Raw genomic sequence first — 15,798 nt, forward strand, 5'->3', positions numbered from 1 at the left:
AACCTCCTCAGCCACTGGAATTACAGGCACATTCAGCTTCCTTGTTTTGTTTTGTTTTTTAATATTTATTTTTTAAGTTATAGGTGCACACAATATCTTTATTTTATATTTATGTGATGCTGAGGATCAAACCCAGTGCCTCATTCATGGTAGGCCAGCCCTCTACCTCTGAGCCACAACCCCAGCCCTTTCCTTGGTATTTTTTACTTAAGCAATTATGTCATTTTATTTCCTCTTTTCTGATTTGTATGTCTTTTCTTTCCTTTTTGTACTTGCTAGAACTATACTATGTAAAATTACTGAGTAAAAGTGGAGAGAGAAAATCTTGCCTTTTTACCATTTTAGGTGGAAAGAATTTCTTTCATTGTTAGCTGTGGAATTTTTGTAAGTATTCTTTATTAAGTTGAAAAAGTGTATTTTTATATTTCTACTCTTCTGAGCTTTTTAATCTAAATGGGTATTGAACTTTGTCAAAAGGTTTTTCTTCTTCAGTTGAAATAATTATATGGTTTTTCTTTTTTAGCCTTAGACCTACAAAAGTGACTTTTCAAATATCAAATAATTCTTGAATTCCTGGATCTGAACTGGTATTTCTACTTGGTCATATTTTATAATGCCTCACATATAATATATTATTTTTACATATTACTGAATTCTATTTGCTAATATTTTGTTAAATATTTATTTATCTATATTCTTGGGCTATATTCTGCGTGTTTGTTTATTTGGGCTTTTTTTGTACTGTCCAAAGTCTTATTATCAGAGTAATACTGGCATTATAAAATAAATTTGGAAGTGTTTTCCTCCTCTTCTACTTTCTAGAAGAGAATGTGCATTGGTGTTAATTCTTCTTTTCACATATGGTGTAATTCTCCAGTGAAAGTATCTGAACCTGGAGATAACTCTTTCGGGAGTTTTAAAATTACAAATTCATTTTCCTTAAGAGTTATAAGATACAGGGCTGGGGTTGTGGCTCAGTGGCAGAGCTCTCGCCTAGTATGTGTGAGGTACTGAGTTCGATCCTCAGTACCACAATAAATAAAATAAAAATATTGTGTCTGTCTATAGCTAAAAAAAAAACTTTAAGCAGTGTTTGTCAATTTTTAAAGATGTGTTTGTCAATTTTTCATGTCTTTAACAAAATATGTGAAATAATGAATTTATAAAGAGAAAGGGTTTCTTTTGGCTCACAGATTTGGAGGTTCTGGTCAATGGTAAATTGGCTCCATTCTTTTGGACTTGTAGCTTAGGCAGTACAAACCACTTATATTAGAATGAGCTGCAGAGTGAAAAGAGCAAGGTGGAACCAGGATCTCACAGTCCCCTTCAAGAGCACACTCCAGGTACCCAAACACCTCCTGCTTGTCTCTACCTCTTAAAGTCCCATCATTTCACAGTTGCACCATGGTGAGGCCAAGCCTTAACATATCATCCTTGGGAGGACATCCACCATCCAAAATATAGCACGTGGCTATTCAAATAATCTCTTTTCTATTATATAAGTTGTGGTAGTTTGTTCTTTTTAAGGAATTATTCTGTTTTATCTACATTTTTAGATAAAAAAAATGAGAGTTGTTCATAATAATCCATTACTAACCTTGTGATGTCTGTAAGGTCTGTACTGATCTTTCATTCTTGATATTGGTAATTTGTATCTTTTTTCCTTTGTCAGTCAATTCATTGATCACTTTAAAGAACCAACTCTTTATTACATTTTTTTCCTCTGGTGTGTTCTTGTTTTGAATGTCATTAATTTTTTTTGCTCTTTATTGTTTATTTCCTTTCACCTGCTCTGGGTTTACTTTGTTCTGGTTTTTTCTGTGTTTTTTATTTAAGAGCATATTTGACTTGGTTCTTCCTCTTTTCTAATGTAAGTTTTAAGTGATATAAAATTCCCTATTGTTATCACTTTATTTTTCACAGATTTTAATACATTAATTTTTCATTCTCATTCAATTCAACGTGTTTTTTTTTTTTAATTTTCATTGTACTTCCTTTTGACCCATTAATTACTTAGAAGTGTGTTGTCCCATTTCCAGTGTTTGAAAAATTTCGTATTACCTTCTGCTATTGATTTCTAGTTTGATTCCACTGTGATAAGAGAAAATATTGTATATGATCTTAATTCTTTTAGGTCTGCCTGTTGATTAATGGTTTGTTGTGTGGTCTTTATCCTTGCCTATATTTTCTTTAGTTGTTCTATCAGATGTTGACAGAGAGATGTTAAAATCTTCAACTCTAATTATGGATTTGGTGATTTTTACTTTCAGTTTTATAGTTTTTGCCTCATGTATTTTGAATCTATGTTGTTGGGTAAATACACATGTAGGATTACTAAATGTTCTTGGTGGATTGACCTTTTTATCATTAGGTAATACCTCTCTGTGTAATAAGGCATTTTCTTTGCTCTGAAGCCTACATCATCTAATATTTGTGTTGCCTCCTCATCTTTTGATTATATATCATTTCCCATTCTTTTACTTTCATCCTCTCTATTTTTAAAGTAAGTTGCTTATAAATAGCATATAGATGAATTGCTTTTTTTTTGTATTGAGGATTGAATCCAGGGAGAGCTTTATCACTGAGCTACATCTCCATATCCTCAGTCCTTTTTATTTTTTGTTTTGAGATAAGGTCTTTCTAAGTTGCTGCTTCTGATCTTAAACTTATGATTCTCCTATCTTAGCTGGGATTCCAGGAATATGCCACCATGCCACACGTACTTATAATTTTTAAAGTTATTTTAATGATTGCTTTGAGAATTACATTATATATACATAATTAGTCACAGTCTACTGCATCAACATTTTGCCAGTTTGAGTGAGATATGAAAATGTGACCTCCCTTTGTATTATTCTTTTTATAAAATGACTGTCTTTAATATTTCCTCTGCATACCTTTAGAGCCACATTAGACAGTATAATAAGTTTTGTTGGAATCATAATTTAGAAAATTTTAAAGTAGGAAAACCTATTGTATTTATCTATATTATCTTACCCTTATTGTCCCATTTTTATTTCTACCTCCCCACAGTTCCTGAAGCTATGTTGTTGGTTGGTTTTGTTTCGTTTTTTTTTTTCCAGTCAGTTTTCCCTTTTATTCATATTGTATAATTTCTTTTATTTTATGTAATTATTCACTGATTCTTTTCTCTGTTCCGTCCACTCTACTGTTGAAGCTATCCTTTGGATTTTAAATTTTTATCATCTTATTTTTTAGTTCTGAAACTTGTTTTTAACAAGTATTCTATTTGTTTCTATTTCTTTGCTGGGACTTTATCTTTTCATTTGTCTCAAGTGCATTTTTAATTAACTCATTGAAAATTTTTATAATGGCTGCTTTAGAACGTTTTTAGATACTTCTAACGTGTGTCATCTCAGCAATAGCATCTATTTATTAGCTTTTTCATTCAAGTAGAGGTTTTTCTTGGTTCTTAGTATGGCAAGTGATTTTTAGATGGAAACCTGGATATTTAAGGTATTGTGTTATGAGATTCTGGATCTTACTTATCCTTTTTGGATAGCTTTATCTTCCACTTCTTTGGTAGCAAAAGATAGGGGAAGATTGTTACTATCACTTGACACCTGAGACAAAGAGACTCATTTCTGCTAAGCAGGGGTATGAATTCCAGCTTCTAGGCCTCTCCTAACACTACTCTGTCTGGTTGCTATCCCTCAGGTGGCTTCCACTGATAACACTGTGAGCATGGGAAGATAGAGGGTAGTTTTAGTATCACCGGACAGTGGTGACAGTCCTGACTTTTCTTTAGACACCCTCTGGCACCATCCCAGAGGTTATTACTGTGGAAGTGAGGTCCAGCAAGTATCTCTTCACACCATCCTGACCTAGCTTTTGGAAACCCCTCATTATAACCCAGTAAGTATGGAAATTCAGGCTCCACACTTGGCCTTTGCTCGCATGCATAGAGACAGGTCATCGTTTTTCTTTGGTGTTTGACTAGAGTGGAAAAATTGTCATAAAAGAGTTTTCTGTCTTGCTAAGCTAGGCCTTTCCTTTAACTCTTAATTAGAGAAAGCAGTCTTTTGTTGGTGCTCTTTTTCCCTCCATTGCTGTTTCCAGGTTGCAAGCTTCTTCAATATCAAGTCTGAGATATAAGAGAGACACCAAAGAAATTTCAGGGACTTCCTGCTGTGTAGTTTCTCAGGTCCTGAGGTCTCTAGGGTCTAGGCTTTCAGTATCTTCTTATGTTTACTTTATATACAATGTCAGGCAGAGCAGGAAAAAGTATGTCTACTCCTTCCTTTCGGAATCCAGAGTCCTCAAGTTTTCTTATTAACAGTTCTTCCCCCTTTGAGGAATGGGCATTACATTGAAATGTTTCATTGCTTCAGAGGACAGAGAGGAAACAGAAGAATTTTCTCTGGAGTATTCCCACACACCTTTTCTACTTCAGTGTAGGCAATTTCAGTGACTGTGGTCAGTTTGATAGAAAAAGTAGAAGTAGTAGAAGTTCCTTCAGCATTTAATGTCATGTTCTTTGAGATAGGAGCTTTTGAAATGTCTGAAGGCTTTATCTGTAAATAACAATTCACTGGGCAGTTTTTGAGCTTATTTTTATATAGTCTTTGCTCATTCTGTTTTTCCCTAAGAATCTTGAGGCCTGTCCTGAGGAAGCTCAAGCCTAAGACTTAAATGGTCTTTATCCATTCTTGACACTGGGCATTCACTGTGAATGTAAAGCCAGATCCATTGACAGTTTCCCTCAAGCAATAGAGACAACACTCACTCTGCTGGCTAGTCTAGTCCTAGCTCTCTGTTTTTAGAGATGATGATTACTTCATCTCTGGCCTGGTTGTAGCTGTCCATCATTAGGGACAGCTGTCATTTCATGGACTGGCCTGGTTTTAGTTATCAATAACTGGTGTATCATTGCTCTTTGCATTTCTGATTTAGCAAAATATAAGAATTCAACATTGCAAATAAACTGTGAAATTTCTTTTTCTTCTCTAGGCAAAAACTTATTATCCCAAATGGAAGTTGCCCTGTTATTCTGAATACTTATTTCTGTCAGAAAGTTGTTGCCAAAGAAGATGCAGAAACAACTCACAAACTATACTGTCATGACATACTCCTTCCAAGAAGAAACATCACTTTGGCCCAGATGTTTAAAATTAAGGATCTATCCAATAATTCACCTGAAAGTCAGGTAAACTCTCATTGGCCCAGAAGTTTTGTGCTTGTAATCACATTGGTCGCTAGATTTTAATGGACCTAGGATGTTCACTTTTTAACCCCCCCCGCCCCCATAGATAAAGTTAGAATATCTTATTGTTGTGCTTAAAGATAGTATCATTCAGGTCAGCATTTGGTTGTGGTTTTCTTACAGTTTTTTATCTTTCTAGTTATGTATTTTTTAATCTTTATTCTAATGTATTACAATGTATGAAAGTATTTTCTCTGTTCATATCTTATAACTTAAAATGTTGTTTAAGCCCTTATTTATTTATTTAAAAAAATTTTTTTCATAAGAGCCATATCCCTTGAGTCCCTTGAGATAGAAAGAGCTGTATAAGCCTGAGATTACATACTAAAGGTTGATTTTTGGAATTTTTTTGGCCCTGAGCCCTAGTCATCTGCCAAGATGAATTTAGAGAACCACTAAAATTCACTGAATGTGAGCATGATGTGTGCCCCAGGGACATGCTCAGCTCTGAGAGTCAGTGTTGCTGCCAGTGCTCTGGCTTCAAACTCAGTGGGTTACGGGAATCACCACAGAACAGAATGCTGAGACTGATAGGGTAAATAAGAAAGAAAAGTAGACAAACTCTCGCCCTGTTTTTTATCATATAATCAAGCAAAAAATTTCCCATTGACTGTTAAAACAAGTATCTGAAGGCGTTTATGTGAAAAGGAGAGCACTTTTATCAATTTAATTATAACATTTTAAATATGGCTTAAATGGGGTTGGGGTGTAGCTCAGTGGTAGGGCACTTAGCTAGCTAGCATGCATAAGGCCCTGGGTTCTATCCCCAGTGCTACATAAAAAAAATAATAATAATGAAAAATAAGAAGAAGAATGATCATACACATATATAAATATAAAACAAATATATTATACATGTATTTACTTTATAAATATATATTATAAATATATAATGTGTAAATAATATATTAAAAATAAACATTAAGTAGATGTACTCATTAAAAACATGATTCAAAGTACATTTTGGGGGGGCTGGGATTGTGGCTTAGTGGTTGAGTGCTTGCTTCGCATGCATGAGGCACTGGGTTCGATCCTCAGCATCACATAAAAATAAAATAAAGATACAAAAAAAAGTACATTTTTTGTACTTCCATTTTTTTATTAGTTCTTTTTAGTTATATTTAACATTAGGATTCATTTTGACATAATTATAAAAGCATGGAATATAATTTGCTTTAATTCAGTCCCTAGTAATTCCCCTGTCCCTTCCCTCCTCCCTTCCCCGTTCCCTTCCCTGTATTCATCTGATCTTTCTGCTAGTTACTTATATGCTTTTTTAATTAGTGCCTTGTGGATATACATAAAGATGAGATTCACTGTGGTATATTCATATGTGTATATAGGAAAGTTAGATCAGATTTATTCCACTATTCTTCCCTTATCCTGTCCCTCCTTCCTCTCCCTTAATTCCCTTCCTTTACCCCATTGATCTTTCTTCTATTTCTATGGAATTCTCCCCACCTTTTCTTATCTTTTTTTTTCCTTCTTCCATAGATCAGAGAAATCATTCAATCTTTAACTTTCTGGGTCCAGCTTATTTCTCTTAGCATGATATTCTTATAACAGTGTCAATGAGGCTGCCATGTAGCATATTGGTTAAGAACATGGACTCTGGAATCACATGTTCAAATCTTCCCCCAACCACTTTGTGCTAGGTGACCTTGGGTAGTCTCAATTTTCCTTATAAAATGGTCATAAATGCTGTTGTCTCCCACACTGGATCATTGTGAGGATAAGGATATTAATAAAAAGGACAGATTATATAGAGTTGTTTGGAGGACACGTGAGCATGCAAAATGCTTCACCTTAATAAGCACTTAATAAAATGGTTAATTTTCATCAAACCTCAGTCATTCTTTTATTTTGTATTTTAGTTTTTCAAGTTGAATTCGCTACTTCTGAAAAGACAATTTTTTTAAATTACCCTGAGGTGTTCAATAGCAGAACTATTCGTGCTGTGATCACATTGGTATGGAACACTCAACCGCCCACACTGCTCTTGCCCACCTTCCCCTCCTCAGCAGGATATGGAGGCACATACCACATGTTTCTTTCTTTTATCTTTATCATTCCTTCACTGTACTGCAGATCTATTGGGAGATTGCTTAACAGTGCCATTTGGAGGGAAGAATGGTGTTATAAACTGAAATAGCTTTCTTTGCATGTCTTGGCCAGGTTGTATATAGTGACCTGGCCACCACAGGCACAGAATGGACCAACAGGCACGAAAAGGCAAAGCAGCACTTCACAGCTGAATCCCCCCTTAGGGATTCTCTCCTGGATGTGGTGGAAAGCCAAGGAGCTGCCCCATGGTCAGGAGTGGGGGTCCAAGTAGTGGTGCAGCGAGTTTACTCACTACCTGGCAGAGATGGCACCGGAAGCCAGCAGGATACTAGCTCAGGGCATGCTGATCTACCTGGGCCCCGGTGAGTAATTGCATGGCAGAGTTTGAGCATGGGTGGGGAGAGTCAACTAGACAAAGGGTTCAAGAAAGGGGGACTCTGCCTCTAGCACTTTCTAGGCTGTATGGATTATTGTTATGTATATTTTTCTTGTATCAAAATTTGGGACAAATGATATGATGAAGGATTTTATCTGCTTATTTATTTATATAAAAAATCTAAAAATTGAAGTTGTTACCTTAAGTTTTACTTTAGTGGCTCATATTATTGAAAGTAATATAAAAAGTAAGATATATTGTTATTATTCTAGAAAAGCCAAGACATATGACCACCATACCTAAAAAGACCATTTAACTACATTGTTTTATAAGTCTTGAAAACCTGAGTAAATATAGCAATTAAAAATTCTGTGGCTTTCAGAGGTTGCCGTTTCAAACATTGAACACCAGCGATGCCTAATAGAACTTCTGCTATGATGTTAAGTGTTATATATTACACTGGGTTTGCAGGAGCCTCTGACCACATGTAGTTAATTGTGCACATGAAATGTGGCTACTGCTAGAGATGTAGAGTGCACTCCCTAACCACCAAACTAAACAATCTGTTTTCATATTTCTTCTGTAAAACAGTTCTTGATGGTCCTGATATTATCCAAGGTCATTTGGTTCAATTTCTTCTTAGCCTCATCTTTCTACTGCTAATTTTAATTAAATACTGAACGTTTATGTTCTTTGCCAGTCTTCCTGTTCCCATTCTGACTTACTGCAAAGGGTAGAATATTATAAGGGCCCATGAATTACATAGCTAGTGCTTATTGTTCTTTACCATATACACAGAGATATATAGAAATTGGAACTTGACTAAAGGGAAGCTAAGAGAATCTATCTTAACCTTCTCTGTTTTTAAAAGAGTTTTATTAACTCCCATTTGTATACAGTATGTCAAAATGCATTATGCTATCGTGTATAACTAATCAGAACAAATTTTTAAAAATAAAGTTTAAGATATAATATGTCCAAAACTAAATAAAATAAAACCTGTATCAGTTACTAAAAATTAAAAAAGAGCTGTATTGATAAAGTTCACATCCCATAAATATGATCTATTGAAAGTGTACAACTTAATGATTTTTAATTATATTTATTGAATTATTCAATCATAATTATAATATGGGAACAGTTTTGTGATACGCCCCCAACAAAAGAAACCCCATATCAGTTTACTGCCAAGCCCCTATTCTTCTCAATTCCTGACAACCACTGATCTAATATATTATATTTCTACAAATTTGCCTATTCTGGGCATTTCATTTAAGTAGAATCATATAGTTTGTATTCTTTGGTGACTGATTCTTTTATTTAGCATGTTTTCAAGGTTTATTCCTATTGTAAAATATATAAGTGCATCATTTTTGGCCTAATAATAACATATTTTAGGAATATACCATACTCTATTAGTTGATGCACATATGGGTTGTTTCCACTTTTTGACTAATATGAATAGTGCTATTGTAAACATTTGTACAAGTTTTTTGTTTAGACATATGTTTTCAGTTCTGTTGGGTGTATAATTAAGAGTAGAATTGCTGGGCCATATGGTAACTCATTGTTTAAACCTTTGAAAAACTATTTTCCAAAATGGCTGCACCATTTTACATTCCTGCTAGCAAGGTATGGAGTGTTCCAGTTTCTTCATGTCTGCTATAAAATTTATAGCCATCCAATGGGTTTGAACTGGTATGTCTAGTGGTTTTGATTTGTATTTCCCATAGTGGTTTTTATTAGTGATGTTAGGCATTTTTTCTTGTGTTTATTGGCTATTTGTATATTTCCTTTAAAGGAAAGTCTTTCAAATCCTTTGCCTGTTTTTTTTTTTTTTTAATTTGGTTATTTTTATTACTGAGTTGAGTCCTTTATATATACTGGATACATGTTTCTTATCAAATAGAATTTGTAAATATTTTTCCTACAATGTATTTTTTCACTTTTTTTTTTTTTTGAGAGAGAGAATTTTAATATTTATTTTTTTTAGTTTTCGGCGGACACAACATCTTTGTTTGTATGTGGTGCTGAGGATCGAACCCGGGCAGCGTGCATGCCAGGCGAGCGCGCTACCGCTTGAGCCGCATCCCCAGCCCTATTTTTTTCACTTTTTGATAGCGTCCTTTGAAACACAAAGGAGGTTTATAATGTTCACAACATCCAACATCTTTTTTTTATTATTGTTATTGCTGCTTATGCTTTTGGTATTAAATCTAAAAAACTATTGCCTAATCCAAGGTAACAAAAAATTCTGTGTTTTCTTCTGAGAGTTTTATAGTCTGTGCCCTTACATTTAGGTCTACATTTGGAGTTAATTTGTGTTTATGGTCCTGCATTATGTGTTGGACCCTCCCAATAGGTAAGGATTATATATATATTTTTTAACTCTTTTAATTTGTTCTAATTAGTTATACATGACAGTTGAATACATTTTGACACATTGTACACAAATGGAGCACAACTTATCATTCCTCTGGCTATACATGGCAGGGAGTCACAGCAGTAGTATAATCATACATTCTATAGGGTAATAATGTCTGTCTAATTCTACTGTCCTTCCCACCCCCACAGTCGCTCCCCTCCCCTCACTCACTCTGCAATATCCAAAGTTTTTTCATTCTTCCCTACCCCCGCCTCCACCCCCAAATATGGATCAGCATATGCATATCAGAGAAAGCATTCAGCCTTTGGTTTTGGGGGGATTAGCTTATTTCACTTACATGATATTCTCCAGTTCTATCCATTTACCTGCAAATGCCATAATTTCATTTTTCTTTAAGGCTGAGTGATATACGATTGTGTATATGTACCACATTTTCTTTATCCATTCCACTGCTGAAGGGCATCTAGGTTGGTTCCATAGTTCAGCTATTGTGAATTGTGTTGCTATAAACATTGATATGGCTATGTCCCTGTGGTATGCTTTTTTTAAGTCCTTTGGGTATAAACTGAGGAGTGGAATAGCTGGGTCAAATGGTGGTTCCATTCCAAGTTTTCCAAGTAATCTCCATACTGCTTTTCAGATTGGCTACACCAATTTGCAGTCCCAGCAGCAGTGTATGAGTGTGCCTTTTTCCCCACATCCTGGTCAACACTATTGTTGTTTATATTCTCAATAGCTGCCATTCTGACTGGAGTGAATTGAAATCTTAGAGTCGTTTGGATTTGCATTTCTCTAATTGCTAGAGATGATGAACATTTTTTATATGTTTGTTAATCAATTGTATTATTCTTTCTTCTTCCTCCTCCTCCTCCTTTTTTTTTTTTTCTTTTTTTTGGTGTCAAATTTTTGAGTTTTTTATATATCCTGGAGATTAGTGCATGTGGTAAAGATTTTCTCCCATTCTGTAGGCTCTCTCCTCATGTTATTGATTGTTTCCTTTGCTGAGAAGAAGCTTTTTAGTTTGAATCCATCCCGTTTATTGATTCTTAATTTTACTTCTTGCACTTTAGGAATCTTGTTGAGGAAGTCAAGTTTAAGCTGACATGATGAAGATTTCGGCCTGCTTTTTCTTCTATTAGTCACAGGTTTTCTGTTCTAGTGCCTAAGTCTTTGATTCACTTTGAGTTTATTTTTATGCAGGATTTTGATAGAGGTTTAATGTCATGTTGCTACATGTAGATTTCCAGTTTTCCCAGCACCACTTGTTGAAGAGTCTATCTTTTCTCCAGTGTATCTTTTGGAATCTTTTAGATAACCATATTTATGTGGGTTTGTCTCTGTCTCTTCTGTTTTGTACCATTGGTCTAGATGTCTGTTTTGGTGCCAATACCATGCCGTTTTTGTTACTATTGCTTATAGTTTAAGCTCTGGTATTGTGATGCCTCCTGTTTCATTCTTCTTGCTAAGGATTGCTTTGGCTATTCTGGGTCTCTTATTTTTCCAAATGAATTTCATGATTGATTTTTCTAGTTCGATGAAGAATGTCCTTGATATTTTAATAGGAATTACATTAAATCTGTATAACACTTTTGGTAATATGTCCATTTTGACAATGTTAATTCTGCCTAACCTAGAGCATGGGAGATCTTTTCATCTTCTAAGGTCATCTTCAATTTCTTTCTTTACTGTTCTGTAGTTTTCATTGTAGAGGTCTTTCTCCTCTTTTGTTAGATTGTTTCCCAAAGTTTGTTTTTTGTTTTTGTTGTTGTTGTTATGTGTTTTGTTTGTTTGAGGCTATTGTGATGGGGTAGTTTTCCTAATTTGTCTTGCAGTAGATTCATCACTGATATATAGAAATGCGTGAGATTTATGGGTACTGATTTTATATCCTGCTACTTTACTGAATTGATTTATTAGTTCTAGAAGTTTGGGGGTGGAATTTTTTGGATCTTCTAAATATAAAATCGTGTCATTAGCATATAGTGATAGTTTGAGTTCTTCTTTTCCGATTTGAATCCTTTTAATTTCTTTTATCTGATTTTGCTCTGGCTAGAGTTTTTAGGACTATGTTGAATAGAAGTGATGAAAGAGGCCATCCCTGTCTTGTTCCAGTTTTTAGAGGAAATTCTTTCAATTTTTCTCCTTTTAGAATAATGTGGCCTTGAGAGCATATCTATTTAGCATAGAGAGCTTTTACAATATTAAGGTACGTTCGTACTATCCCTGGTTTTTCTAGTGTTTTGAACATGAAGGGGTGCTGTATTTTGTCAAATGCACCTATTAAGATAATCATGATTCTTGTCTTTAAGTCTATTGATGTGATGTATTATGTTTATTAATTTCCCTAAGTTGAACCAACCTTGCAACCCTGAGAGGAACCCCACTTGATTGTGGTGCATTATCTTTTTTTTTTTTTTTAATATTTTTTTATTGGTTGTTCAAAACATTATAAAGCTCTTGACATATCATATTTCATACATTAGATTCAAGTTGGTTATGAACTCCCAATTTTACCCCAAATACAGATTGCAGAATCACATCGGTTACACATCCACATTTTTACATAATGCCCTATTAGTAACTGTTGTATTCTGCTACCTTTCCTATCCTCTACCATCCCCCCTCCCTCCCCTCCCATCTTCTCTCTCTACCCCATCCACTGTAATTCATATCTCTCCTTGTTTATATTCCCATTCCCCTCATAACCTCTTATATATAATTTTGTATAACAATGAGGGTCTCCCTCCATTACCATGCAATTTCCCTTTTCTCTCCCTTTCCATCCCACCTCATGTATCTGTTTAATGTTAATCTTTTCTTCCTGCTCTTCCTCCCTGCTCTGTTCTTAGTTGCTCTCATTATATCAAAGAAGACATTTGGTATTTGTTTTTTAGGGATTGGCTAGCTTCACTAAGCATAATCTGCTCTAGTGCCATCCATTTCCCTGCAAATTCTATGATTTTGTCATTTTTTAGTGCTGTGTAATACTCCATTGTGTATAAATGCCACATTTTTTTTATCCATTCATCTATTGAAGGGCATCTGGGTTGGTTCCACAGTCTAGCAATTGTGAATTGTGCTGCTATGAACATCGATGTAGCAGTATCCCTGTAGTACGCTCTTTTAAGGTCTTCAGGGAAAAGTCCAAGAAGGGCAATAGCTGGGTCAAATGGTGGTTCCATTCCCAGCTTTCCCAGGAATCTCCATACTGCTTTCCAGATTGGCCGCACCAGTTTGCAGTCCCACCAGCAATGTACAAGAGTACCCTTTTCCCCACATCCTCTCCAGCACTTGTTGTTGTTTGACTTCATAATGGCTGCCAATCTTACTGGAGTGAGATGGTATCTTAGGGTGGTTTTGATTTGCATTTCTCTGACTGCTAGAGATGGTGAGCATTTTTTCATGTACTTGTTGATTGATTGTATGTCCTCCTCTGAGAAGTGTCTGTTCAGGTCTTTGGCCCATTTGTTGATTGGGTTATTTGTTTTCTTATTGTTTAATTTTTTGAGTTCTTTGTATACTCTGGATATTAGGGCTCTATCTGAAGTGTGAGGAGTAAAAATTTGTTCCCATGATGTAGGCTCCCTATTTACCTCTTTTATTGTTTCTCTTGCTGAGAGAAAACTTTTCAGTTTAAGTAAGTCCCATTTGTTGATTTTTGTTATCAACTTTTGTGCTATGTGATTTGCCAGAATTTTATTGAGAATTTTTGTGTCTATGTTCATCACAGATGTTGGTCTGAAGTTTTCTTTCCTTGATGTGTCTTTGTCTGGCTTTGGTATCAGGGTGATACTAGCCTCATAGAAAGAGTTTGGAAGGGTTCCCTCCTTTTCTATTTCATAGAATAATTTGAGAAGTATTGGTGTTAATTCTTCTCTGAAAGTTTTGTAGAACTTGAATGAGAATCTGTGTGGTCCTGGGCTTTTCTTGGTTGGTAGGCTTTTGATGACATCTTCTATTTTATTGCTTGAAAGTGATCTGTTTAAATTGTATATGTCCACATGATTCAATCTAGGTAGATCATTTGTGTCTAGAATTTGTTGATGTGTTTGAGATTTTCTATTTTATTTGAGTATAAATTTTCAAAAATAGTTTTATCTTCTGTATTTCAGTAGTATCAATTGTGATGTTTCCTTGTTCATCATGAATTTTAGTAATTTGCATTCTCTGTCTTCATCACTAAGGGTTTATCAATTTCATTTATTTTTTTCAAGGAATCAACTTTAGGTTTTGTCAACTTTTTGAATTCTTTCTTTTGTTTCAATTTCATTGGTTTCGGCTCTGATTTTAATTATATCCTGTCTTCTGCTGTTCTTGGTGTTGATTTGTTCTTTTTCCCGGGCTTTGAGATGTAGTGTTAGGTCATTTATTTGTTGACTGTTTATTCTTTTAATGTATGAGCTCAGTGCAATGAACTTTCCTCTTAGCACTGCCTTCATAGTGTCCCACAGATTTTCATATGTTGTATTGGTGTTTTCATTAACCTCTAAGTATTTTTTTATTTCCTGATTTTTTTCTACTATCCATTTGTAATTCAATAGCATGCTATTTAGTCTGCAGGTATATGAGTAACTTATATTTTTTATTATATTGTTGATTTCTATTTTCATTCCATTATGATCTTATAGAATACAGGATACTATTTCTATTTTTTTGTATTTTCCGAGAGTTGCTTTGTGGCATAACAGATGGTCTATTTTTTAGAACGATCCATGTGTTGCTGAGAAGAAAGTGCATTCCTTCAAAGATTCATGAAATACTCAATATATGGCTGTTCAGTCTAAATCATTAATTGTGTTATTTAGTTCCACAGTTTCTTTGTTTAGTTTTTGTTTGGAAGGTCTATCCAGTGGTGAGAGAGATATATTAAAGTCACCCAGTATTGTTGTGTTATGGTCTATTTGATTCTTAAAATTGATAGTGGTTTGTTTGATGTATGTAGATTCTCCATTGTTTGGACAGTGTTTTGGGGCACGTAGATTTACAACTTGTTACATGTTGTTGATGTAGGATCCCATAACCAATATGAGTGAAATGTCCTTCTTTATTTTTTCTGACTAACTTTGGTTTCAAGTCCTCTTTGTGTGATATGAGGATGGAAACCCCTGCTTGTTTACAATCTATGTGAGTGATATGTTTTTTTCCCAACCTTTCATCCTCAGTCTGTGGATATCTTTCCTAGGAGGTGAGTCTCTTGAAGATAGCATATTGATGGGTCTTTTTTTTTTTTTTTTTTTTCAATTCCAATCTGCCAATTTATGTCTTTAGATTAATACTTTAGGCCATTAACATTCACAGTTAGGGGCTGAGGATGTGGCTCAAGCGGTAGCGCGCTTGCCGGGCATGCGTGCGGCCCGGGTTCGATCCTCAGCACCACATACAAAAACAAAGATGTTGTGTCTGCCGAAAACTAAAAAATAAATATTAAAAATTCTCTCTCTCTCTCTCTTTCTCTCTCTCCTTTAAAAAAAAAAAAAAAAACATTTGCAGTTATTATTAAGATATGATGATTTGTATTCCGGGTCATTTTGGTTTATTTTTGGTTTTTAACTAGAATTAATTTCTCCTTTGATTGGTCTTTCCTTGGTGTAATTCTTTCCTTTGCTGCTTTTCATTTATTATTTCCTTTTTTTTTTTCATTTCTTCCTCATGAAATATATTGCTGAGAATGTTCTAGAGTGCAGACTTTCTAGTTGTGAATTCTTTTATCTTTTGTTTATCATGGAAGGTTTTTATTTCATCTTTAAA

The 15,798-nt window shown here is 34.6% G+C and overlaps 1 protein-coding gene across 11 annotated transcripts in view; it reads left to right on the forward strand.

Annotated features, from left to right (window-relative positions):
• The window catches only part of Spidr (scaffold protein involved in DNA repair), a 410,995-nt gene that overhangs the window by 284,731 nt on the left and 110,466 nt on the right, over window positions 1-15,798 (forward strand). For 6 of the 11 annotated variants that reach the window (XM_058574003.1, XM_058574002.1, XM_058574006.1 and 3 more), the window contains 3 exons: window positions 346-384; window positions 4,972-5,167; window positions 7,400-7,650. In XM_058574003.1, the coding sequence (XP_058429986.1) occupies window positions 346-384; window positions 4,972-5,167; window positions 7,400-7,650 (486 nt within the window). The remainder of the gene's footprint in view (window positions 1-345; window positions 385-4,971; window positions 5,168-7,399; window positions 7,651-15,798) is intronic. The other 5 variants (XM_058574001.1, XM_058574004.1, XM_046428516.2 and 2 more) reach the window with 1 other exon arrangement.

Source organism: Marmota monax, unplaced genomic scaffold (genome assembly GCF_021218885.2).
Source record: "Marmota monax isolate L192 unplaced genomic scaffold, Marmota_monax_Labrador192_F-V1.1 WCK01_AAM20220418_F8-fsc00044, whole genome shotgun sequence".
NCBI classification, from domain to species: domain Eukaryota; kingdom Metazoa; phylum Chordata; class Mammalia; order Rodentia; family Sciuridae; genus Marmota; species Marmota monax.